This window comes from Lonchura striata, chromosome 6 (assembly GCF_046129695.1).
Source record: "Lonchura striata isolate bLonStr1 chromosome 6, bLonStr1.mat, whole genome shotgun sequence".
Taxonomy (NCBI): Eukaryota; Metazoa; Chordata; class Aves; order Passeriformes; family Estrildidae; genus Lonchura; species Lonchura striata.
In genome coordinates, this window is record NC_134608.1 from 8,766,506 (window position 1) to 8,794,481 (window position 27,976).

The 27,976-nt window shown below is 38.8% G+C and overlaps 1 protein-coding gene across 1 annotated transcript; it reads right to left on the bottom strand.

Annotated features, from left to right (window-relative positions):
- On the bottom strand, positions 1 to 27,713 carry ADSS1 (adenylosuccinate synthase 1). Its single transcript, XM_021528922.2, has 13 exons — positions 27,509 to 27,713; positions 14,889 to 14,991; positions 13,413 to 13,475; positions 12,614 to 12,664; positions 12,204 to 12,270; positions 11,703 to 11,810; positions 11,252 to 11,333; positions 10,226 to 10,352; positions 9,160 to 9,314; positions 7,865 to 7,989; positions 6,051 to 6,148; positions 4,768 to 4,917; positions 1 to 3,332 (listed from the first exon to the last, which is right to left on the bottom strand). Exons 1-13 carry the CDS (start codon positions 27,692 to 27,694, stop codon positions 3,280 to 3,282), a joined length of 1,368 nt encoding a protein of 455 aa, XP_021384597.1. The 5' UTR covers positions 27,695 to 27,713; the 3' UTR covers positions 1 to 3,279.
- Between the last annotated feature and the right edge of the window lie 263 nt (positions 27,714 to 27,976).

A 27,976-nucleotide genomic window follows, 5' to 3' on the forward strand; every position in this document is an offset into this window, starting at 1 on the left:
TGTTACTTCAAATCTATTTTAATACATTTTCAAGGAGAAAATAAACAGGTGTGGATCAAAAATAATTTGAAAAAATCTGCATAAGGTGTAAGTAGAGATTGCACATTACTATGGAAATGCTTCATTTTCTTTCCTGTTATAAAGTGCATTATGCCAGAACTGTAAGACCATATATAGCCAAATACAAAAGCTTCAAAACCCTATCCTGAATGTGTTAGGAAGTGTATATCTGACTAGGAAGGCCATATTGTAAGGGTATGTGTCAGAAAATATCCCAAGAACATTCCTGTGCAGGAGTGAACCCATAACTGCTACTTTTAAAAAACTATAATCTTTACCACAAATTACGGCTTTTCAGTAAACGTTTTCCCTTATTCTTCCATTCAGATATCAAACAGGATGATGCATCAGCCAGTTTTAGCCATTATTATTGAATTTGGCTGGGGAGAAAGTAGTTAAATTCATCACAGTGATTGTTGTGAAATTAAATTCCAAACAATACAAAATAACATACATGGAAAACAGCCAAAACTAAAGGAAATTTATGTTAAAATGTTCCTATTAAGCAGTGTGCCTCTCAGTAGATTAAAGAGCTTTTTCATAAAAGCCTGAACTTATTCACTCAATTATTTAACTTATTTAACTCAATGACAGCACATGTAAAATTTAATAGGAGTATAACTTTTATTTAAAATATCCATGCTATGAAATGAAATGCATGATATTATTTTTATGGTAACAGAATAAGTCATGGGATAATTGCCTGTTACATCATGCTCACTGACAACATCACTGGGTTTTCTGATGAATCCTTGAAAGCAAGGACAAGCCATGTGGATCTAATGGATACTTAATGGAAAAAATGGAAAATAAAAAGATTAGGTGGAAAGTAATCCTATGAAAATTATGCTATCAAAGCTATTGTCTCCAATATGCCAAATACTCAGTTTAGATTGGTCATTTAATCCAGTTATTCAGCACACCAAGTGGCTCATTAGTCACTGTGGACTTTGCCTATAAATCAAGCAAAGTTTAAATATAGTGGATACCTCCCAGCACAATTGCACTGAGGAAGATGAGGCCAAGAAAAGGAACAGCTCTAGATCATTCAGAAGGCAAATGTCACAGGGTTAAGCCATGTGAAAACAAAACTTAATTGTTGTATCTCCAAACATCTTTATGCTTAAAGCACCTCATATGAATGAGGCACACTTCACAGTGCTTATGAAAATTAGCACTTAGCAAGTACCTTTCAGAAGTGCTTTGCAAACATAAATAAGCTTAGAAGTCTTATTGGTCTTTCATCAGAACAGCTATCACTATGATAGGGAGAACTTCCTCCTCAATTCAGATCATGGACTGCAGGGCTTGACCCCAGGAACTCCAAAAGGCAGTGTTGAAGAGGTGAGAATGTTTTACTAATTGCAATTTTACAGATTGCCAAACCAGCAGCAGTGAGATTAAACTATTTGTCAAAGATGGACAAAGGAGTTAAAACAGAAGTAAGTAAGGATTTACAGCTTTGGGATCTTTTTTGTTGGCTTTTATTTTTTAGAGAAAAAAGGTATTTGCTTGTGCATTAAGCCAGACTCTATAATGAACTGGGGCATGGAGAGACTGCACCAGAGCTGGATGGTGTAAGAATTCTGCCATACAAGCAGCAAAACATCTGTAAAAAGTTGCATTTAGGGCTTTGCACTGGTCATTTTAAAAGTGTTTCTTGACACAAATGGCTTTGAACATTATCTGCTATTTGATATTGGGTGAGACAAGACAGAGGGGATGAGTATGGCACAACATCTCCTGACAAATCTTCCTTTTTTCCCCATTTCTAATGCCAAGTGTGATAGTTTTGTACCCTTGGAGTTACCATATCAGAAAAGGGCTGTTTTTACACGCTGCATAATGGCATCACTGAGGATTGTATGCCATTTCCACAGCCCATGGGAATGATACAAAAACATTGTTACAGCTCTCTGAGACATATATAAAAAAAGGAACATCTACTTGGAGAACTTCACAGTTAGGGAGTAACTCTGCCTCTAGAATGATCTTTTTCCTCTACAAGAACTAGGCATTTTTTGAGAGCTCTTGATGCATAACCATTACAAATCAGAAGATCCACAAAGAAATCCAAAAACATTCTTGAAGATTCTGGGACCTCTCCACAGCTTCTGCATGTCCCAACCCTGGCTGCCACGTGTCATCCCCTTCTATAAATAAGCATTACATTTTGCTGAGGAAGGTCAAAATGTATGAGGGGTGTAAATACTGCAGCAGTCATCATTGAGTCATGCATTGATTTATTCTTGGAAACCTGTGAGCTGTGGAAGCGAGTGCCATACAGAGCCACAAGTCCCAGGTTCCTCAACGGAGTACCACAGTAGAACTTGGGAAACTTCAATCACAGGGCTAGCAGGGAGAAATGTCCCAGGTTCAAGGAGAAACACAGCTGTCTCAGCTCCACTCTCCTCATGTGTTTTGTATCCTGAGGACTCCTTTCCTTCCACCTTCACTCACTCCTTTTCCTACTGCATAAAAGGAAGGCCACACACCTGACAGTCTCCAGGCTGTTAGTACACAGAATAGTTCAAAGAATTATTAAACAGGTCAGCTTTCTCCAGTTTGGCCCCTTTACAGATGTTATCTCAGTTACTAGAATAGGCTTTGTGATAAATAAATTTTATATTTTAGCTGCTCTCCATTCATTTTAGTAGGCTATCAAAAATATTATATAAAAAATTATATGTAATTGTGTTTGCCTTGCTTTGTGCAGTCAAAAATACCCATCTAACTTTGCTGTATTTTATAAACTGAAAATCTTTATAATTCAACCAATTTCAGTGCATGGTATCTGTTCTAGTACTGCCATCCCAGATACACAGATATTTTAACATTTGAGGAAAAAAATCTAAGCCTCACAATTCTAAAGTTACCCAATAATTACTGCAAAAGGCTTGATACTGGTTTCAGCAAGGAGAAATACTATATAGGTGTAAAATACTTTCAAATAGTAACATGGATCAATTGAAAAAAATTATTGCCCTATTTTGTTAGGAATATTTTTTTGACTTTTTTGATGATGGACACCAAGGAGATTTTATAATGAATTTACTGAGAAATTAAATAAAACGTTACAATACAGAATATATGGGTTTTTTTCTATTTAATTCCTAGAAGAATTTGTTTGTTTTAAATAGCATTTCCATTTAAAGAGGAAGCAGTAAGGAACCGATGAACGCCAAGTTGTGCTTCTCATCACTGAAGTTCTTCATTTGTTTAAAACAGCTGGATCATTGACTCTCTTGATTTCCCAACTCCAACCCATTTAACTAGGGAGGAAAACACATCTGTTAGAACAATTACTGAGAGTAAATACTATAATCAATGAACTGGAATAATTTTCACCTTTCATCATGCTTCACTACAGACTGACCCATTTTAGGAAGGAAGTTTCATTGTCAAAAATCCCTCGACTCCAGCTGCACAACTGAACTAAAAGTGCAGTATACTGAGGTTTGAAAGCATGAAATAATGATACCATAAACACAAAGCATTGCAGATGGAAGGCCTAATAGAAGGTCAGGAATGTTTGTTGCAGGTTTAAATGCAATTGCTTTGAGTGACAGGCTGTTTAGCTACATCCCTGCAGAGAGGAAGCCAGAGCTGTGCCAGACTCTGAAATCTGCATGATGTAGAACAGGATATAGTGGTGCCTACATACTACAATATTTTTAAATGTAAGGCTTTAACTATAAACACTATCCAGTGTGAGCAGCCACCCCAAATTCCACACTGTAGCTGTTCCACTGCAGTTTTATTGCCCGTGGTTTCTACAGAATTGACTGTGAGTAGGTCTCTCTTAGCCATCAAACCTAGCAAGGCACCCTGACTTTGCACAGCAAACCAGAGGAATAAAGGTAAGGGGAGCTGTATTTACACATCCCTTGTGTGGCCTTAACCACACACAGGCCATTCTCTGAGTTTCAGTCTCTGCTATCAGATGTTTCCTGATCCGTGACCGATGCAGGAATTGCCACGGTTGTAACCAGCCTGTACTGCACTGATGTGACCTTTGAGGTGCTTTATGGAAAACAAAAGCACACATGCCAGCTGTCTATGCTTGTTACTGTGGAAAGTCTCTTGCAGACTCCACCATTCATGCCACACCTAACTGTTGGCACATCAACAGCTCTAGCAGTTAGATTTGAAGAAAACCGGGTGGCTTGACCTTTGCAGATTGATGTTAAGATTCTCATTTTTCCAAAGTGGAAGAACTGGTCTAAGCAATCTTGTATCTGTTATGCAACACAATTCCTTGTATGAGTAAGAATGGAAAAAAAAAAAACCAACAAACCAAAACAAAGACATTTAAGTTCAAACAAGGATGCAGTGCAGGATGCAAAGCAAAAGGGGGGAGATGAAGACATCAGCCTAACTACATACTGAAGCATGGTGCACAGACCCCTAAGTTTTCACTGACAGAAGGTGGCCAATTGCCAAGAACAACACATGTTTATCTTTTCTCTGGTTAAATACCTGCCAGCAGCAGCTTGGAGCTCTCTGCAGCACTGCAGACCTGCCTGCTGAAAGCAACCCTTTACTGCTTCTTGGCAAGCTGTCATTTATCCCCATCAGCCCTGCCACAGGTACTTTAATTCCCTCCTGCCCAAATAAAGCGACTTCCAACTACCAAATTGAGCACTTTGACAGAGCTGTGTCTGTCTGCTGTGGCATCCTCATATGGACATCTACAAAGAAATGTACCTGGCACACCAACATGGTTTTCCACACAGCGGATGTAATTCTGGGCCTTGGGTGGGAGGTCCTCCCATTTTCGTGCTCCAGTTGTGTCAGTTTTCCACCCAGGCATTGTTTCATATTCTACTTCTACCTTCTGAAGTATCTCCTGGTTAGCTGTGGAAGAAAATTTTTGTCACAGTTAGTTTTAGCTGCTCTGCCTTAAGAGAACAGACCTATGGCTCTTGACCAATAAAGTCTTATGACAACAATTAAAATCTGATATATGAGGAAATAGTATTTTTACTGGTTTATTCAGTCATTCACACCTTTATTCTTAATTGAGGTTAAATTCTGATACTTAGGAAGATAAATCTGATTCAAGAGGATCTAGGAATACAGTTTCCTCTTCCAAAAACTGTAGAAAGTACTCTATGCTATCAACATGGAGTCAATAGCAACACTGCAGTTTTATTTTTGAGGAAATAAGATTTTTTGAGGTTTACAGTACTTCCACTTTTTGGTTCATATTTGCACAGAATAAAACAGTAGAGAAGACATTACTGTCTCAGAGAGTTTCATCTGTACAGAACAAGGTTAAATCAGTCTTGTTAAAAACTGGTGTCTACAAGCTTTTCCCCACTGGAATTCTCATTGTGTCCACAGCCAGGAACCACTCCCAGGAGTGATGGGAAAGCTGGCTGCTGCCAGTCCACCCTGTGCCTCTGGAATCCCCCATAGCTCAACAGAACAAACCCCTTTTCTTGGCAGAGACTGTTACACATATCTTGAAAACATCATTAATGTAAAAAAAAAAAAAGTATCATTACATCTAAAAGGTGAATCATTATTGAGGGGGCAATGTATGTTTTTATTAACCACAGTGTTGTGGCTGTTAATAAAGCTTAATAAAGCTATTCAGAAGCAGCTTTATTCTGCTTGTTTCCATCTCATTTTTGTACAGCTTTTATTTCAATTTTGCTTCATTAAATGCTATTGCCAATGATAAACACTCACTGACTCAAGCCTTGCTGACTTTCAGATCCTCAATTTTGCCAATAAAAAATTTAATGGCACAACACAGAGGCTCTAACACAAGATTTTATTTGTTCTGAAGTTCTTGACATTGTAAAGAGATGCAAGGTAAATGGAAAATGCCTATATAATGGTATGGCAATCTTTATACAGAGACTGCAGCTCCATAAATTGCCACAGAATGTCTAGTGAAAAAGAAATCAAGTCTGATTTTAAAAAACAAAATTGGCTTAACAGGCAGGAAAGATAAAAATGAACATAGAAGTTTAACTTACCTGGAAAATATGGAATTCTTTTTCCACCCAGTTTGTAGGCAACACCAATTTTAATTTCATCAAGGACATCAAGAATATCCAGTTTTGTTAATGCCAAACTGCACAAAAACATCAGTTAGTTACACACATCATGAATCTCCTTTTCAATACTTTCATTCTATTTTTTCCCCTTTCACAAATCCAGCTCAAGCAGCCCAGCCAGCAGAAATACACAAATGTATTAAACTATTGTTAACTGAATTCACACCTCTGGGAGGAATACTTGACTGAGGTACCACAACACATTTCCAAATGCTTGGCTGCTCACACAGGTTCAGCTCAGTATTCAGCTCAGTGCATGAAAATGCATCTGACTGTGGCAAGGGGCACCTGCTGGGCCTGGTTTGGATGGGTACGACCCATGACATCGCTGACAGTGACTATTTCTGTCATTCCTACTGATTCACAACAACTGTCTGACAGACTTATTGACTGATTACACTCTCGTAACAGAACAAGCAGAGTCTGGTTATTAAAACCACATATGCAGTTCATTAGGAAGGATCCCATCCTGCCTTTCAGTCCCTGGGCAGTGCTGTCAGTTTAATGAACCTTATTAATTTTGTGAATGAACACATTAGGAGACAAAAATGGAACCTCAAAAAGACACTGCAGTATTCACTGGTCTGAATAGAACTGCATTTTAAAACTAGTAAAATTGTTCAAAACAATATTCTAGATGTTGCCTGGCAAAAATTTGAGCAGCTAAGGATTTAGACAGACATGTGCATAATAGTCCAGGCTATATGTGCTCAGTAAGTACATGATGAATGAAAGGATTAAGTGAAGAGACTTTTTGAGAAAGAAGCACCATAGAGCCAGTTCAACTTTTTAAAATCTCCCCATGTTTTTTAGCTATCACAGTTATCAGAGAGGATATAGTTTTGTTGATGAGTACAGTAATTGTACAGAGCTGAAATGGAAAGAAACCTAATGCCTTCTTAAAATTTTCCACATAAACTAGAGCTACATAAGTTAAAGCAAAATATAAATCCAATTTAAAAAAAAACCCCAAAGCTAAAAACCCCTTTTGATAAATTAATGAACAAGACCTTCATTCCTTTGTAACATTAGTAGCATAAATGATATTAAATTATGTTTCAGTCTGTAATATATTAAAATGCTCAGGGTCATGTGTTTGCATATATGGACAAGTTTGCCTGAATGCATCAACCAAGGAAGCCACTTGGTCTCAAAGAAAATAAAACTTAGCCCATTAAAAGGAGAATTTATAACACAATATTTCACTACACCTTTGTAAATAAATGAACCTATTGAAACTGGAATGAAAGCTGTGCCAGTTGCTGTACCCTTGTATCACTCCATTAATTTCACTTATCAAGGCAGTGGCTCCAAATGATGCAGAATTGGTCATACAGGTAGGATCCATTAGAGTGAACCAAACCTCAAACCCAACAGATTTTAGACCATGGCACAAGTCAGTATGAAAGCACTGGATCAAAAACACTAGAGTAAACTGTTAGAAAACCAATATATTGATCCTATGTACACTGGCCATCTGATGAAAGCAATGTGAAAACGTACCAAAAAATCACAGCTATCATGTTGCAAAATCACTTAATTTGAAAACAAAAAAAAGTCAAAGGAATTAGATTATTATCAGCATTAAGACAATTCTCAGTTGCCCACTTTGCATTATTGTATTGCTTAAAATGTGACACTTTACTGGACTTATATTAATGTTACCTACATATTTATTCTGCGAAGCACAAAATTATCACTTCCAAATGTAGCGCAAAATCTGTGATGCTTACGCAGTGAATCCGTTGATCATATGAGCATATTTCAAAATGACAAGATCTAACCAGCCACAGCGTCTCTTTCTGCCCGTAGTCACCCCCCATTCATGGCCACGGGACTGTAAAAGATCTCCAATTTCCTAGAATAAGACAGAGAGAATGCTGATGGTGCTTCTGAAAGCACGGCTTGAAAACAAATACAAATAAATATAGATAAATAGCAAGAAAAATACAATTGTTCCAATTTGAAAGATATTTTTCAGGAAAAAAAAATCACTAGGAGAGGACTAAGGCAGATAACACATTCCCTTGTGCATAGGATTTTTGTATTACAATCACTAGCATTTCAAATCATGTATTTAATACGACTTCTGTGTTCCAAGGAGAGACTTTTCTCACTTCTTCAATGAACAGGAAGATTTTCTTGACAATTCAGTCCATTATAAAATATTGTTTGCATTTACTTTCTTCATCTGGTCTTTTGACATCTTTTGGTTTTGGGGACAAGACTGTAAATGCTTGGGACAAGACCAATGCTTGTACAATGTCTAGGTCAAAACACCTAGGGCTCCTTGCCTCTACCACAGTGTGAGACTGCCAGCTGTTCCATTCAGACTGGAATGGCTATACGCTGGTAAAAATAAAGAAGGAAGAAACTTTATGTTCACGATTCATAAAACCAAAGGATACTACCAACTCATCTGAGCTATTAGAGAAAGGATTTCAGTGACTAAATCCTTAAATTAGATTCGGAGCACTGCCCTAGAGATTGCTGCATGCATAGCTCATAATCAATATCCTAAGCTTTCTAGTTTCTTGATAATGAAAATACAGCAGGCAGTTTAAAATAACCAGAATCTCTCCCCTTCTTTTTATTGACCCATTTGTGCATGACTGGCTGACATACACACCACATTTATTCTATAAATCATCAAGAACACAGGCTGTTAAGCACAGAAGTTGTTCTTGTAATTTAAGCTCTTCTGGGAATCACTGACAGTTCCAGTCCACAACAAACTCTCGCCACTGAAACACACCTAAAGATGTTACATAAGATGATGACATCTGTTTTCACGTTGATCATTACAACAGAAGTGTGGTCACTGCAATGTAACAACATCACACTCGTGTTTCTCTCCTCTCATGACGAACACCTTAAGTTCACAGTGTAATTCTCCTCTCTTCATGGGTGTGATTGCTCAGCATTATTACCACCGTGCTTATTTCTCAGTGGCATAACCCTTAGCCCGCCGCACTGGCTGTCACTTGCTGCCAGCTGTGCCCCCCCCATTGTGTAACACTAGACCTACATTGATCTGCTCGGTGGGGAAGGCGCCGATGCCCACGCGGGTGGTGTAAGCCTTCACCACGCCGTACACGTCCCCCACGTGCTGCGGAGGAACGCCCAGCCCCGTGCACACGCCGCCCACGGTGCAGTTCGAGGAGGTCACAAAGGGATACGTGCCTGCCAGGAAAACACAGCAGCACAGCCCTCTGTCAGCAATGGTAGCAAACAAAGACTGGTTTTTATCAGTTCAAAGAAGGTTTTCGCTTCTATGTTTGGCTTTAAAGCTAAACTGGAACAGCAGCCAAAGAGGGAGGCAAATTCTTTTTATTATGTGTCATTCATCCTTTACAACTTTCACCAAGGATTGCACATCAGGGAGAAATTCAAAAGCATCTCAATACTACCTCCATTAGGCATGGGATCTATTATATGATGCTTCTGCTGTGTAAAGCTTTTTTTTCAATGTTCTGTGTATCACAGAAATTATTTCCATTACATTCATGGAGAGCCTGGTGTAAAGGTCACAGTCTGGCATTCCCAATGCTCTGCACAAGTGGCTGTATTTGCCACAAATTGTCTAAGTCTTAAGAGGTTACTTATGATCTCTACACAGTGACTTGGGGCTGGAGAATCTCTTCAGTCCTTAATTTTTTCTTCATTGATTTAATTAGACTTTTGGTAAGAAAGCAGACCAGAGACCAGTTGTAGTGGCAAGACTTATAAGTTGCTGCACCAGTTTAATGTCCTCCCATGGCAGAGGAATTACCTAAATTGAACTGCAATGAGTACCTGGATTGTTTGGCAATGTGCATGCACATTTAAAAGCAATCAAGACAAGAGTATCTGCAGTGAAATTTCAGCTGCACTGGAATAAACTTCAGTAAAAATCAATATTTAAACCCTAAGCACTAATCCTGTTAATGATACAATTTCTGTTTTAATGAGCTTTACTTCTGGGAGATCTGTTCCTATAAAGGAAAGACTATTTTGTTTCTCTATTTTCCTGCTGTTTGCAAAGTCAATATAAACACAAATCAAAATAAAAGCTGATCTCTTAGGAGTTAAGCTGAATTTAGAATACAACTTACCAAAGTCAATATCAAGTAAGGCTGCATTGGCTCCTTCAACAAGGATCTTCTTTGGGGAGCCATGAAGAGCTTCATACATAAAATACACACCATCTCGAACCATGGGTCTTATTTTTTCAGCATATCCCTGCAAATTGAGTACAAATGTCAGCTTCCCCAGACAGTAGCTGGAAGCAGGGAACACTGTGTTCACTTTTGAAAGACAAAACATACAGATAAGTCTAAGCTTCCAGCCTCAATAACTGTGTTTTCCTGAAAGATACAACCATTAGTTTATACTCCTTTCAATCTACTGAACCACTCATATAAGAAAACATGACTTATTATGGCATTAGAATGCCATAATTTCTGTGTCATTTCTGTTCACAGAGATGTGGTATATCTACTGAATTTTGTTGCTGTAGTCTTTAGATAGTGTGTCTATAGTCAGGCCACACTGAGAATGGGACTTAGAACTAATCCAAGCACCAAAATAAAAACATATCAGTCCTTTTGAACATTAAAAAATATCCTCAGGGTGTCAGCTCTAAAAAAGTATAAGAAAAAACTTGGGAAAGGTAAGAGATATTTTTAATGTCCGCTTTTCCTACATATTCCTGAAAGCTGTTTTACCAGTGGCTCTTCTGGATTTATTTGTAAAAAGACAATTTTTAAAAAAAATATCAGGATCTTGAAACATGCTTCCACAAACAATTCTTCAGTAAGCAAGGAAGTCCCACTGACACACTGGACTAATTGAAGTCATCACCCTGCATTCTCTTGACTACATTGACACCACAGTCATTTTAAACAACATTCAAGAAAGTAAAATATTACAGGAGAATTAAATCCTCCACAGAGCTTACATGAATGCCTACAGCAAGAGAGAACATTCTACTACAAAGCATATCTACTGTTTGTTAAAAGCTTTTATCATAATGAACATATACATTTTTCATTTAAATTAGCGCAATAAGTGTATGTCTGGTACACTTCATTTTTTATCTTTTAAAATTAAAAGAAATATTTAGAGTGATAAATCCTTACCTTTAGCTTTTTCAATTGTCCTTCTGTATCAATTTCCAATGTGGGAAACATTGACTTGTACTGTTGTGCCAGGTTTTTAAATCTGTAAAGAATTGAAATTGAACTGAAATTGTACCTATGAGGAACATAGTCACAGAATCACAGACCCTTTGGCAAGAACTCAGTTTATATTATGCACAGTATATACTGAAAGCTATAGGGAGAAAATACTCAGGACTCTGACACCTCAACCAGTGCATTTCCCAGTATTCAAAATTACATTTTAAATAATGAGAAACCCTGTGAAGTACAGGAGATACACACACACAGAGTCTTTCCAGTTTTCTTCTCCTTCTAGACAATTTATATATTAAAATCCGACACATATTTAAAAACATCTCCTTAAAAGAAAATCTGTCAGGCAAAATGTATCACTCTTTAAAACAATATTTACAAATGAAAATAGTTGTACCTTGAAGAAAATTCATCAAAATCAGAGAGGAGATCACAAATCCGAAGGCCTGTTCGTGCAGCTTTGGAAGAATATGTTGGTCCAATCCCCTTTTTTGTTGTGCCAATACTAAGTAAAAAGAAACACCCCCCTCAATATGTATAAACACATACAAAAATACACTTTGTACCAAGTAATTTTATCAAAGCTCTTCAGTAAATCATATACCAGGGAAGGATGTCTGAGACATAAAAAGATATTAAAGTTCTATAATAATAAATATATTGCACCTTTCAGGCTTTGCGTAAGTATTGCTAATATTTGTGGTATTTAGTAAAGCATGAGGCCTTGAGTCTGGCTGACAGTTTGTTCACTAACATAAGTAGGAACAGAACAGAAGCACAGAATTATTAACATCAACAAGGCTCTTCAGAGACACACAGCATTGCTGTTTTCCAAAATTACACTGATTTTCCGAATTTGCGTAGCTATTAATGAAACGAGGGTGTTGAAAATATTTACTTTTTGCCTTCTTGTGCTTGACGTTGCACTTCCTGGAGCCCATCTACTGCCTGGTGAAAGTCAAACACTGCAGTGGAAAATCAAATGGATATAGTGAGAGAACAAAGGAGAAAAATATTCTTTAAATCACAGACATCCATAATTTCAAGACAAGGTGCCTCTGCTTTCATTGACAGTGCACAGGCCTCCTCAAGTGAAAACAGAGGGAGTATTCCTTAAACATTGTAAAAAAATGTAAAACATCACTCTTCAGTGGACACAGATTCCATTATCATGCTTCAGATTACAGAACATAATAAGAAGCTGTGTTAGATCAAATACATAGCGACTCTGTGGAATAATAATTTAATTTAGCCTCATGAGCTAAGCAATCATTTGTGAGGGTTCTTTCCTCTTCACTCTTCACTTACCTATATGTGCTCTATCTGATATAATCAGTCTTTTCTCCCAGTCTTTCAAACCTGTCAAAAAATGAAAAAAGGTAGGATTTCAGCTGTGCTGATTGGTTGAGCTTTGCCATTGGCTTTCACTTTTTCTATATTTTTGCTAGTTTACTTGGCTTCTTGTTAAGATAACTGTAGACAAAATGGATAAACCACAAGACAATATCAAATAGCAACAATGTTTCTGTTGAGAATTTTTTCCATTTTTGACTTATCAGGTTTCTCATTTTGGTATGGACAAAGATATTTCTTAAATGCCAGAGTGCTGTGGCTTACACAAAGTTCTTTAAATAAATATTCTTGTTTAACTTGCTACAAAATACATCACTTAAACTCCGTTTGTGCATCAGAAAATAGAGAATTTCTATATAGAAACATAAAACAATCTAAGAAGGAGAGGATCTTGGAAGGTCATAGGGTCTAAAGCTTTGCTCAAAGCAGAACCAACTAAGTTTATATTTGGGCACAGAAATTTTGGGTTAAATCACCCCTATGTGAGGTCACAGGAAGCTTAGCACACACTTTAGCATTTATTTTCTTTTCAATGTGGCATCAAATGCCATAAAACTCCATGAAACCCATGAAAAGACTGCTTTTGGAATACGCCTAAAGACTACCACACATTTCAACATTTTAAATACTGTTTCCTCATTTCAAATCCAGAATGTTATTACTGCACTGAATACTTATGGTCAGAAAATAGCTTACAAAAATCCTCAACCTGGCTGCCAATATAAAGGTAGGTTAAAAATTACTTGATACAAACCTTTCTTTTCATTCTTTTCAGCTTCTTCAAACAGGCCTGGTAAATGTATAACCACTCCATTACCTTTGGGAACATAAATGATTTATTTTAAAGCAAGGAATAAACCACTTATTTTTAGGATATAAGGCCTGTAAACACTTGCTGTGTAAAATTTTATTTAAGAAGTAAAACTAGAGTTCACACAAAATGATCTTGGGAATTTTTTGGATAAATCCTGATTTGGGGTAAGCAGCTGCTGGGCTGCTAAACTCAGGACAGGCAGAGCTGGCTTGTTTCAGGCATGAATGCCAGGCTGCTGCACAGCCAGCTGAGGTAAGCGGATTCTTGTCTTTGTTCACGGTGGACTTTGCCCTGCAACTTCAGCCTCAATTGTTCACAGGGAAAAGCTCAAAGAAGTCCCTGACCTTACCACAATGACAAGTCTCTGTATATAACATTTAAATCTTCTTCGATATTCAGGTCTTTGTTTTAAACTCAACCCAAACTAGTGCTGTGATACATTAGCAATGCCTTCCCCCTGCTTTTGAGCTACAAAATAGAACCCACGAGTGATAAAGAGCAGTGCTGGCGAGACATGGAGGATTAGTGATGCAGTGGGCTGGAAACAGCTGCTGCCTCCTTCTTGGGAATGTCAGAAATATATGCAAGAGGCTGTCTCAGCCTAAATTTAGCATAACTCAAGTTATAGTCGTTACTAATTGACAAGGGAGTAAATAGGAAAGCAAGACAACACACCATATTTAGCTGAGAGAAAAAATATGTTTAATAGATTCCAGTTATTCATTTGGAAATTATTAAATGGAACAGAACTTAAACTCTGTGACTTACTAGAACTTACACTCATATCTTTAACAGTCTGTACATCATTTCTCTCAGAAAGAATCAAAACTTTGGACAAAAGGCTTAAATTTGCCTACCATTTAGATATGAATTTAATGTCCAGTGAATGCTGCAAGTTTTTTTATGATGCCATCTGCATCAAGTATCTTTATAGCAAAACATGACATCATCCTTAACAGCTGGTGATGTGAACAAAAAGGGGATTGGATGATGGCCTCCTAAGTAGAGCCCTGCATTTTGGGGCCTATTTCTGGAAGTCAGTAAAAAACTGTGAGATATCATTTTTATTATTTATTTAGCTAAGTCCTGGCATTTGTGTGCTCAAAGAATAGCACATATATTTCTGAAAGTATAAAAAGAGAGTCCACGTAGAGGGTGGGGTCCAAATTTTACCATAAAGTATAAGAAGGAACATAAGATGTTCTTGCTTTCAGTTTTCTAACGGTGGAAACTAAATTGGCACTGAAAGTAGAGTAACTCTTCATGTTAAAGCAGCAGTGAAATAAAAGTCAAACAGCTGAAGCTAAAGCAAACCTGACTACAAGTCATGTTTTTCTTTCCTTGTTACTGCAAAGTACAGTTCCAGCTATCCACTACACAGTATCTTTTTTTATAATAATTTCTAAAATGTCTTACCAATAAAAGAAATTGCCTTTGGATTAATGATGCCACTAGGAAATAGGTGAAAATCATATTCTTTCCCATCAACAACCACAGTATGGCCTGCATTATTCCCACCCTGCAACAGAAAGAAACATGTGAAGAATAATTGTCCAAACTCTAAGCAGATTATTTGGCAAGAGCATCTCTTTTTATTTATACATGCCTTTGGTCACTGCTTTCTCCACATTACAGTTTCTTAACATGTTGTAGCATTGTAAAAAGTGTTCAGACAGGACAGTGAGGGAGTTAAAGAAGTTCAGCAGGACTGTAGAATATTGAAGCAGAAGGATATAATGAAATTAAGGCAGGGCTGGGCCAGAGCAGGAGTTAATACAGGAGTGGTGGCATAAGCTAGGCAAGAACTGAAACTTTCTGGGAAAAGAAACTGGAATTAACTGCCACCCTTGGAGTCCTGTCTCTGACATGTCTACACAAACCCATCCTTTTTAGGCATCTTTTGTACATGGACATTTCCTTGAGTTTAAGCCCAGTATTTCCCTTTGGATGGAAGCTCTTCCTACCTGCCCAGCCATAAGCAGCTACTGCTTCTCTTGCTGTTAAAAACAGAGCCTCTCTTGTCAGGTTGGAGGCAAGTGCAGACTTTGCAGCTTCACTAAATGACCTTGTCAGTCACAGAATATCCTGAGTTTGAAGGGATCCACAGGAATCCAACTCCTGCCCTATACAGGACCACCCCAGAAAATGGTCAAGAGATGATCTTCCCAGTAACCACCACCACCACTTTATGGAGTCTGCAACAATTCATGACTTACACAACTACCTACCAGAACCAAGAATAGGAGCTGGTATTTTCCTTACTGAACTGCTTTTCCACAAACTCTTTTAAAAGAGAATGATGTGGCAACACAGACATTTGGAAAGAGGCGAGCAAACCAAGGTCATGAGTTGACATAACCTGAAATATTAAGAATTAAAGCTCCAGTTTTCTCAGCAGGCTTAGTGTTTTTTCCTGCTGTGTCTTAATGCAAATTTGTCTCCTACTGATAAGGTTGAAACCTGACTACTCATTTGCTGTGGTGCTACAGGCCTTCTGTTTTCCCAAATGATTACAAATCTTTGTGGGTTTGATACAAGAACTGGATGATTTAAACTGTCTAGAAAGAGGGCTGGAAGGGGAACAGACTGCCACTGGTAATTTGCAGAAAATAGAGTGTTGGCTGAATGAGTAGAGTTACATGAAAATGCTGAGAAAGAACAGTCATTTATGGAAATGAATACTAGAACACACTTTAACCAGAGTTTAACTTATTTTGCATTTACTCATTTGCCTGTTTGTATGTAAAACACAGGAAAATGGCAACTGAAAATTCTTTCAAAATGTGGATAAATGCTGAAACACAACATGAGGAATATAAGAACTATGGCTTAAAAAAAGAGAATGTTTTTTAAGCAGTGTGATGGAGAACCTTAGGAAATATACCTGCAAACGTGATAAAAACAATTTTCATGCTTTGGAACATTTGAGCTCAATAATTAATTTTAAACAGATAACCTGCTAAGGGAGAGCTGAGGAGTTAGCACAGAAAAAAAATAGTACATACAGATTTTATTTGACTTAAAAACTGCTGGATAGCTCATCCTTGGGATGGGAATGATTTCGAGATATCTTGCTAATGCATAATTATAACTTGTCCAGAGAATCCTGGCTAGTTTTCTTGCCTCCCAGATATAATAAATCAGTTGTAGGAATCTGGATCTAGTTAAAAGTACTCTATTATCTAGAAGGTTAATTAATCAGGCAGGAGAGTACTTTACATGATATTTAAGAGGTCTGACTCTGGTGGATTGCACTGGTTGAAACACTAGTTTATTTTATCACCAAGATGAAAAAAACCTAGTACCTTCTTCTGGGAGTCCCACTTTCCTTTTCTACTCACTTATAGACAATGGCAAGATGGAAACTTTAGAAGAATTAACTCCATAATTTGACACAAATTTAACCTCTACTACAAATAACAGTTTCCTCTTTTCCTCAGAAAATGGCAAACCAGGCTGCTTCAAAAGTATTTGTTGTTACCATGCTGCAGTTATACTCTGCTTTTCTTAACCAACATGAACATGAACAAATGGAATCAGGCTTGAGGACTCACAATCTGAGGTAACAGCATTCCTAAATTACAGTCAAAGGCATTTTCTTGTATCCTAAAATTTCAAAAGGTGGGATACACTAGTATGAGAATGCTTATGAAAGACAGTTTATGCTTTTGGAAAGTTTCCTGAACAACTGAGATCCAGACAAATGCTCTTTCTTTAGCAAATGCTTAAAAAGGGATGCTAATAAAGCAGTTTGTGAAAGTTGGCATACATAAAAAAATGCTGAAGCACAGAAACACCATCAGATATTGTACATCCTTTAATGGCCAAAATCTCTGATACAGTTTAAGTCCCTCTGGATAGATAACACACATCAAAAATTCAGTGACAGACCACCTAAACCAGCATTTCTTCACTACTGACATCTCTGGAACTGCATTTTGCACTGCTCCTGCTGTTCTGTGTTTCCTAAACTGTTTCCCAGGTATATTTTTACAGCTCAACTAACTATACTTTTATAAATATAATTGAAGTGATAGCAGAGCATTGAATTACCCAAGAGACATGACCACACTTGCAAAACATTACAGTGGTCTGATGAGGTACTTCCTGTTTATTATCTGGTCATCTCAGTAATTTCTCATGTTCAGTTACATAGATATTCTAACAGCATACTGGCAGCCTAACAGCTGAGATATTAAAGACATCTCCTCCTTTTCTAATTTTACTCCAGTTCTGAGAGTCAATATATGGCTTGTATGAGCCATTTCTTCTCCTTACAAAATATAATGAACCTAAAATCTTAGATGGGGTTTATTTGAAGACTATACATTTGAAGGTGCTGCCTGGTACACTGCAACTGTGTGAGCCCACCTGAAATTTATTTCTCTTCAACTATTTTCAGTTTCCTAGGTCCCTAAAGATGGTATTTTCTGAAGTTCTTAAAAATTATCTCTAACAAAGGGAATGTTAAGGCAACAACTTATGATAGATTTATCATCAGTACCATTTTGGCATGATCTGTATTGTGAAATGATAGTATGGCTAGAAGTAAGTTATTGTATAGTCTGGGCATCCCCACTAAACCATTCTGCTGTAGGAAATGCTGTTCCCAGGGAGGCCCCATGAGGGAAGCTGTTCCAGTGACATCCATAAACACTCACACTCTTCCCCTGCTCCGGGGTGTGCCCCTTCCACAGATGCAGTGGAGTCTGGGGTTTACTTAAATAATTAAAAAAAAATATTACACTGTACTCAGATTATTTTGTTTTCCTTAAGATTTCAATCTATATTTTCTGAAATTTTATAATCCAGGTGTAAAATTACATATTGTCCCTGTACTAGGAGAAACTAGAGGAACTAAACTATCCCATACAACATTGTACAGTCTTTTTTCACTACAGCACTTTCTTAAAAAAAAAAAAAAAAATCCAAGCTTTTAATGTACTATCTACTTGTGGTATTGGATTGATGTACTGATGTACATTGATTACTATTCCAGAGTGCTTGAACACCAGAACTATATCAATATACTAAACTGAGAAGCTGTATTTTACCAGTGTTAACAACAGTAGCTGGCATAAACAGCACCAGGGAACTGATAATTGCCAGAGGACAGTCATTGTCTTCATAGTAGAACTTAAAAAAAGCCATGAAGAAACAGACCCACCTCCCAAACTGCTTAAAAGCTGCTGTTTTGGCCTGTATTGTTTTTAAAATCATCTCTATTTTCTGCAGCCAAAACATCCCAAGACAGAGAATTTCTTTTGGGAGCAGCAGTGAGGCTGTTCAGTACCTGCAGCAGGACCTCAATTCTCCCAGTTAGCCTAATGATACATGTTTGAACAGGAAGGAAATATGTCCTATGTTCACAGGTGCTTCTGTCTGCTCTTGCCAGGCAGGTAGTGTGGAGGAGTGTTACATACTCTCCTGGCTGGCACATCCTTCATTTGCCCAGTGCTCCTCACAATGCCTGAACAGAATTTGATTAAATAGATTAATATGAAAAAATCATCCAATCACATATAAAAACCTTAAAACCAGATGATTGTTTCAAACTATAACTAGAGTGTGAACAAGAAACAGGTTTATTTTTGATGGGTCCTACAATGATGAGGTCTCATCCTTTTCCAGTTAACAATGGGGAAACAACAGAAACTGGTTACTGAAGATCTGCAGCCAACATCACCATGGTGTGAGTGACACACCAGCAGCACGCAGAGCTCCTTCACTGCTACATGCAGTGAATGTATGAAATGTCACAACTAGGTTTTGAATAAACTAAAACATTGTTCAAGGAGATATCTGTGCTAGGAAGCACATGGGGCTATCTGAACACAGTTTCAGTACTGGCTGATATGCCTGAAGCAAACCTTGCGTGTATAAATGGGAATATCAAGTAGGAGTAGAAAGATTGTATTACCTCTCCTCTTGGCAGTCGTGCAACTGCCACTAGAATACTGTGTCCTTGGTACGGGGACAAGATTACAAGCTGATCCCCTCTGGCATTATTATATGAATTTATAATCTATGAATTGAAATACCAGCCACTAGCATGGGAAGCCTTCATCTGAAAACAAGTGCTGTGACTCCTGTCTCTCTCTCTTCATGATAAGTGTCCCAGTAATACAAATTCCATCCATCAATGGAGCAAAACATTTTCTGAAATTCAACTGTATCTGCAGGGCAAATACCTCTCATCAGACTACCAAAACACTTCTGTTTTTTTTACCTGAATTGAGTAACTTTTTTCAGTTTATTATAGGATTTTTTTATGTGAATAAACAAGAAGGAACATTTTTACATAAATGATTTATTCTCTTTACAATTTAATTAACAATGGCTATTTCTAACTTGCATCAGCAACTGCCTGGAACTAATTTGAATAAATGTAGCTAATAAGTGCTACCAGCATGGCTGGCTCTGATGTGAACTTTATAATAATATAGATCCATTGACTTTCACAGGATTTCTTGTTATTTACACCACTGCAAATGAGGTTTAAGCATCATTGGTATTAAAAATCCAGTCAGACAAGTGCAATACATTAACTGCTTTGTACATGTAGACCCTTCAACACAATCTCACTGAATCACCTGTGTGTGAACGCTCCTGCCAATGACTGGAAGTGCTGCACATTCCAGCTGGAAGGTTGTTGCCATAGTGCTTGTTAGATTCCCTTACTGGAATTCTTTTTCCAATTTTTTTTTTCCAGTTTAATTATTGACAAGTAACATCCAGCTCGCTCCCACTTGGGTTTCAAGAGGTGGACCATAATGTTTTTTTATCTTTTAGCCCAACCGATAGGAAAGAGGTGGGTTGAGACTATCCAGAAGTATCCTTAAGACCACAGGAACTGAGGGAATGCTGATTTTTAAAGCTGTAGTGGTGACAAACAAGTGGTCTGAGTTGCAAGTTTATCTCCAGACCCCAACCACCCTCAGCCAAATCTAGTTTGTTTGGCTCTTCTTTCCCAAGACTATATTGCAGTAATGACTCTGCACAGAACTTGTTTGACTCCTGCTCTGTTCAAGTGTGCCCCTTTGCTGTCTCAAAGAAGGGGCAAAATCCATAGGATCCCACTGTCCCAACTAAAACAGTGATCTTTTCAAAAAGTCTCAAATTCCAATGGGAGGAGACCTCATATAACCTCATGAGATAATTAGCATGATTATAAACACAAACACTCTTCAGAAGAACTGAGCAAGATTTTTGATCCCTTAAAGAAACATAACATGATTTGTAGCACAAATAAAAACCCCGAAGCTTATATCATATACTGCACCAATAATGTAGTATTATTTCTTTACTGCAGAAAATTACCCTAACTTATACAGATACCTTGGTCTTCCTAAGCATCTGAAAAATGCAACTGGAAAAGCCAAGTCTAATTCAACTCAGGTGTCAATCAACAATCAGCATAGGCAAACTAGACACTCAGACACTGGTGATTTTTCTCTCAAACTGAATTCATTGTTTTGTCAAGTCACATCAAAACATGCCACAACAGACCACTATAACAAAATACCTATTTACTCCAGCAACAGATGCAAAGAATATAAATTCAAGGTGTATTAGTAGAAAATGCTACAGTGGAAAAAATATTCTTATGCTAGCAGAATGCTAAAATAAATAAAATCAAACATGAAAAAACCTAGATAAGTCTGCTTGTCTTTAATTCTCTCTGCTGAAGAGGCATAGTCACGTCCCTTTGGGAAGTAATATGATCCAAGGATATGAACATAACTTTTCTTATATCTGTAAACAAGTTAAGGACAGGAATGAAATAGAACAGATATAATTTCAGTTTAATTTTCAGCTGTTTTCTTTTGATGCTTGTAGAGGATAATAAATTCATCAGGCTTTATAAAGGGGATTGAAAATTAAGCTTGCTTTCTTATGGAGATTTGGAAACTTTAAACCTGACCTTCTCATACAGTATTTATAATCCTGGTGGTCCTGAGATGATCTTGCTGATGCCCAAAGGAAAGGCTAGTTTAAAATAGCAGTGTCACCATGTTGTTCTAAAGCTTAAAATGATTTAGTGTGGCATGTAAGTATGTATAAGCATAGTGAAAAATAAAATTGGATAAAATACCTTAGAAGCAACAGATTGCTACAAAAAAAGTTTCAAGTTTGGAAGGGTAGACTACTTTATTGTAGCTAAAGAAACAACACAATTAAATCCTCTCCTGTTTTGAATAGTGAAATAAAACCTACTTGTTTTTGCAGGGAATCTTGCAAAAAATTACTTAGAAACCTGTATGAGTGTACATGCAAATGGCATTATCAACCTTCCCAAACACTTGAGAAATCAAAACAACAGTCCTGCAGTCACTGTACACTCATGACTTCAAGGTCATCAATCTCTTCACTGAAGATCATCAAGCACTAAATCATTAGGAGATTAAAGCCTTTCCATGCTACTTTATCCTGTAGGGAAAAACTACACTAAATATCACAGTTAAATCTCATTGAAAGGAGAGCAACACATGACACACACAGAGAAAAACAGCAGCAAACAAGCTCCTGTAACTCCATACAAACCTCACATAAAACTGCCATAATTTAATCCCTGTTGCAAACAGTTCCAGTAGCCCATGATCAATAGGAACAAGTCACAACAACGTGTGGCTGCTTCCCCTGCCCTGTCAGCAGCAACAGGGGAACAAAGGAAACCTCCCCATCTCGCACCTAAAGCGCCCAGAGAAACTACTGGTCCGGCATTTCTGCCACGTTTGGGTTTTATTATTCAATTGCTCGCCCACAGTATTTTCATTTGCATTCCTCAAAGCATTGTTACTAAAACAGATGGCATTTATTGTATTCATTTAAACACTAGCACAAGGAATTAGGGAAACCTACAATAATATACAACAGTTACTTGTATGGGCACTCAGCATCAGGCACATCCCTTCACCCTTGCTTAAATTGTTCCCTAATGTTGCAATGCTTCCTCAAACCCAAAACGTTGCCAAGCTTTTCTTACTAGTAAAACTTTCTCAAACTTGTTAACATCCACTACACAGAGAAAATATGCCACTCCACACCCTTGGTTTATGACCTGGTTAAACCTCTCAGTCCAAGTAACTCTGAATTACTCAACCACAAAAGACCTTAACAGCCATTTTTTCTGGTACCCTTTTCAACCTCCTCAGCCTTTCTTCACTATTAACATGAACTGTCATTTTTGTCCATGTGCCTCAAAAGATCAGATGATCTTTGAAAAGAAAGCAATTCTTAACCTGAAACATAGTATTGATAGAAGAAATATTTTAAGAAGTGACTGCATATTTAATGCAAAACAGAAACTTTAATATGAGAAGCTTAAGAAATCTAGTAACAGCTCTTAATGCAGCCACATTCTTACTATTTGGTGTTGCTTCTTACAAGTCACTTCTTAAGGGAGTGCAGATAACATCAGGCAGATTGTTTCCAGATTTCCAGAAGGCAGAATTGTCACAGGACTGACACATCCAACATTGTCATGGGCACGCTGGAACAGCAGTGACAAATGACAGCTTGAACAATTTTTTTAAAACTGCCTTGACCTACTCCCTGCTGCTGAATCACTGCCACTGGTGTTGGTGTGAAGGGAAGAAAAGCATGCATTTGTGTTGCAGCTGGCTTACAATCTATTCAGTAAAAATGATGTGACCTGTGACAGGTAGAGGTGATTATCACAGGGCCTCTACACACTTAGTAGCAATGGCATTCCTGTCTTTCACATTAGGCTTTTGGAAAATCTTTCCTTTCCTTTGAATTTTTTATCAAATTTTTTTATGGGGCATTTTTAGTGAAAAGTTATTTTTGCAGTGTACCTTACATAGTCTCACCTTAAGGAAACAGCTAGAAATGCATGACAACCAGCTGGCCTCAGTTAACTGAGAACTTATGATGTGTGACTTTTTAGGAACAGCTCTAGTCCAAGCAGGCCCTCTGGAAGCACACCACCTTTGGCCCCTTGGCACTTGGGACAGGTGACTGTTTGATCATCCTCCAAAACTGATCTGAGAAATCAGCTAATTAAAACCCTGATAGCTAACACCAGCCACCAGCCCTAGCTTTGAACGTAGACACAAAACAAGGAAGGGGTGAGGCAAGAAATGTACATCTGGAATGAGAGCTACCACAGATAAAGTCACAATCTGAAATCATGTTTTGAACAACACCAAAGCTCTCTTCCTATGTTAGATGTATCCAAATTACTTCATCTGATACTCTGACAACATGCTAAGAGGCAACATAAAAAGTGAACTCCCATCTTTATGTCAAATATTCTCTTAGTTAAAAGCTTTAAAAACAAGTTTTGCATATTTGTTTAAAGAAACATCAAAATGAAATATTTACCATCGAAATCTTTGGTTTTACCCTTTCCTAAAAATATATCAGGGATTAAAAGTATTGCATGGCATCATGTGACAGCTCCATACCTCAGGAGGCCACAATAAGAAAGAAATATTAGCCTCTAGCGTTTTTCTTCTGAAATTCTTTGCTTGCTGAAAGAGCAGTTTACAGGAAAAAAATGTTCTTTATGTTCTCCATTAAACCTACTCAGTTCCTTAACTGTTAACTGTTCCTTAGCCGGCTGTTATTAGTTTATTCAGAAATACATTTTCTGCTTCTTTATATGAGTTTCTGCGCCTGTGTATCTGGTATTTTAATGAAAGCAGCCTGTAAAAAGTTGTGTACAGCACCATCCATAAGAGCATTCAGAGACCTTTCACCCTTTTCGAAACATCCTCTTTCACAAAGAATGCTGTAAGTATAAAGGTGAAATTAAATCAATTCCTTCTGGTGAACTATTATTTCATACTCAAATTATGTCACATATTTCAGTGTCACTGAAGGGTGTGTACCTAATTATTTTGGACTCAGACTGTATAATCTAAGCACTGGTCAACAAATTAAGTCATCAATTCATGTGAAATTCTGAATGCCCAGGAAAATTACAAAGGCTGGGGTTTTAATGCAGATTTTTCTTTTAATACACTTTAAAGCTTCCGTTGTGCCTGTGATGGACTTTTATTGCCATTCACCTGCTTGCCTTTTTTCCTAGTATCCTAGAAAACAGAATTTCAGTTCCTCTGCAGAAATCGATGTCACAGATTATTTTTATGCACCAAACACATTAAAACACTTGAGAAACATTTAATGAAAGTTATTTCCTTTCATGGAAACATTAAGGAATTATTGTTTTTTAAAACCCCTTTCAAACTCAAATTTGAAAATCCCTACACAGACTTTACATCTCTACAGAGAAAGGAGGGCGGTTGCACTTTTTTTAAAAGGTCAGCTCAAAGAATATCCTACTAGGATGAAGAATTACTCTAGCTGGGACATGATTTCAGAAGACTTGAAAATCTATTTTTGAGATATTAATTTTCAAGTTTTCTCTACTTCCTTTTCATTGAGGACTAAAAGAAGCTGTTCAACATCCTTTCCATCAATGTCTTGGAAAATTGAGTGGACATCAGGTAATAAATAATGTTGTCGATCACCATATTCTAACAAAAAAAGTCTGGTGCAAATTTTTCTGACATTTTCTCTAAAATCTCTAATAAGTCAGTCATGCAGTATTTCTTGTTTAAGAAATTGTTTCTAATACACAAGTGCTAAGGCACTGAAAGTTTGTCTTAATTTCCAGGGGCAATGCAAAGCAGCGAAGTTCTGATCCAAACACTGAGCTTTTTCATGGCACTACACAGCATTAATGAAGTTCCCCTCAAATTGATTACCTGTAAATTAATGACCTGCCATTATCACACTGAGAGAACTCATCAGTACTGTTTACTTCCTTAAATATGTGCATATCTTTACTAAACCTTAACAGATTTCTAACAGAGGCCAAAAATCATACACCATTATCTACTTGCACGATTGGCTTTGAAAATATGAAATATTAAATTATTAAAACAGCATAGTTAAAAGCACAAAACACCCATTGAAGTATTAAAAAAATACAGTCCTCTTTAAAGTTACATAATATTTGCCATTCAAAAGTAAATTATGACTCATATTTTCTTTTTCAAATGCTTTATAGTTGGCCCTAATCTTGAAGGCATCTCCTTCTAACCAGTGTAGTCTCACCAGTGTAGCTATTGTAGTCTCACACACCATGTATTGGGGGACACTTTTGAAAAGAGCCCAGTGCTTTTCTAGCTTCACCTGCCTTCCATCCATCCTGGTCTCATCAGGCTGCAGGAGGACAATCCAACGTGCCCAGCAGCACATTAAACCATCCAAGCCATCAGCCTGTTGCTAACACACAAACCCTTGTGGCATGCTCACACACACACTCCTGTATCCTTTCAGAGGGCATCCTGAGGCTGCACCTGGGGGGCACACTTGCAAAGTAGCTCATTGCATGGACAGCAGACCTGTCCTGAAAGCAGCTTCAGGGCACCCCACAAAACTGAGCCTGAAAAAGAACCAACTCCTTGCAGTAGTAATCTCATGAGAACTCACTATTTGACAGGGGCCTTTATGAAATGCTCCTCCTCAGCTAAAACTTTTAAATCTTTTTTTCTCACCAAAGCAATCCCAAGACCTGAGTTTAAATTCCTAGTAACACATTACTGGGCGAGGGAAGGGGGAAATAAATATGAAAAAAAAAAAGGTATGGTCCTAGTAACGCATATTCATTAGCTACCTTTTGCAGGGAAACTTCTCCCCAAGGTGATTCAAGATCTTGGGAGTTTAATGTCCCAAATGAAAATACTTCCTCCACCTTCTAAATATTTAACCTGCATGATAACATTTATTTACATAACATACTTAATTAGAAAAACGTCCTTGGATTTATTACCTTGGATTCAAGGATGTCTGTAGCTTTTTAGTAGCTATCATGCATTTTAAAGCTGAATAAATTTCATGGTACATACTAGCCGAGCTGGACTAAACCGACTACTTCTTAACATGTGCACATAGTTTAAAGGGACAACAGACAGAATATTAGCTGTATTGGTCTAATCTGTTCATAACTAATGTTTGAAAAAAGTTAAGTTCTTTAGAAGTTATTACCATTATTGATGCCCCATCCCTGGAGGAGTTTAAAGCCAGGCTAGATAGGGTTTTTAAACAACCTGGTTTAGTGGAGCATGTCCCAGCCCATGGCAGGGGGATTGGAACTGGATGATCTATAAGGTCCCTTTCAACCCATTCTACTATTCTATCTGGAATCACCTATATGTCTAATTTCGTTTATATTATGTAAATACATTGTTTTGGAAATCCTTACAATATATTCAACTCAAAAATACCTATAAACAAAGCCATGCAAGATGCTTCCTGTTTTCATGCAACTCTAAATCCTTATTTTTACATAAATTGGTTCCCCCCCCGCATTTTACTCATGCTCAATTTTAATTTTTCTTTTTTTTTTTTTTTTTTTTTTTTTTTTTTTTTCAGAATAAACTTCCAGGCGCTTTGGAGGGAGCACAGCCCGCCCATCCGAAACAGCCCCTGCAGTAAAACTTTATCAGGCTCCTGAGGTTCCCTACGGCTGCCCTTCAGGCCGGCTCCCAGCGCTTCTCCCCGGAGCAGCACGCCCGGAGACAGCGGCACAGGCACGGGAACATCCCCGCAAGCCCGGACCGCGCCCGGGCCGCGGGGCTCGGCTTCCCGGGCAGGCAGCCCCGCCCGCACCTCGGGATTCAGTGTCGCTTATCGTGAGGGGTCAGCTATTTATATTTATAGCTCAAGGCTTGTTTCTTTCCGAGTGGCATTTGGAGGCGCAGGCGGGTGGGCCGGGGGGTGTGTGCGGCACACGGCTGCCCGCCCGGGCACCTTCGCTCCGCCGCCGGCTGCGGGAGAGGGACGGGGACTGGGGACAGGGAGCGGGAGGGAGCAGAGCAGCAGCAGCGAGGAGCGGCACCGCAAGGAAAGAGCGCTGGAGGGAGGAAGGCGGAGCAGCGGGGGACGGAGGGGACCGGAGGGGAGGACAGCGCCGGGCCGAGCTGGGGAAAGCGGCAGCCGAAGGGAACGCAGGGTGGGGGAAGCGCCGAGGGAGCGGCAGAAGGAGCCGGCCTGGCACCCACCTGGCACCGGCACACAATATCCGACTCGGTGGCCAGCAGGTCGACCACCTTGCCCTTGCCTTCGTCCCCCCACTGCGCCCCCAGCACCACCGTCACTTTGTTACCGCCCGGCTCGCTGCGCGCCCGCTTCAGCCCGCCGGCGGCGGGGTGGCCGCTGCGGTCGTTGGACGCCCGGGTGCCCGACATGCTGGGTGGGTGGGTGGGTGGGTGGCTGTGGCCGCAGCAGCCGCCGCCTCACGCTGCCTCGCTCCCCGCTGCCGCCGAGCCCTGCGCGCTGCCCGCGCCGCGCCGCCGCCGGCATTTAAGGGCGCCGCGCCGCCGCCCGCCCCGCGCCGCGCTGACGTGAGGGGCCGCTGCCCCCGGCCTCGCCCGCCCGGCCGCGCTCACAGGCACGGTCCAGACACGGACAGACACACGGACACTCTCACAGCACCTCTCACACCCACAGTCCCCTCACACAAACACCGC

Coding starts and splice junctions, on each gene's coding strand:
- ADSS1 (XM_021528922.2), bottom strand. CDS start 27,694: ATGTCGGGCACCCGGGCGTCCAACGACCGCAGCGGCCACCCCGCCGCC. Junction 10,353..11,251: donor GACAATTGAAAAAGCTAAAG/GTAAGGATTTAT, acceptor CTCAATTTGCAG/GGATATGCTGAAAAAATAAG. Junction 4,918..6,050: donor AAGAATTCCATATTTTCCAG/GTAAGTTAAACT, acceptor TTTCTTCCACAG/CTAACCAGGAGATACTTCAG.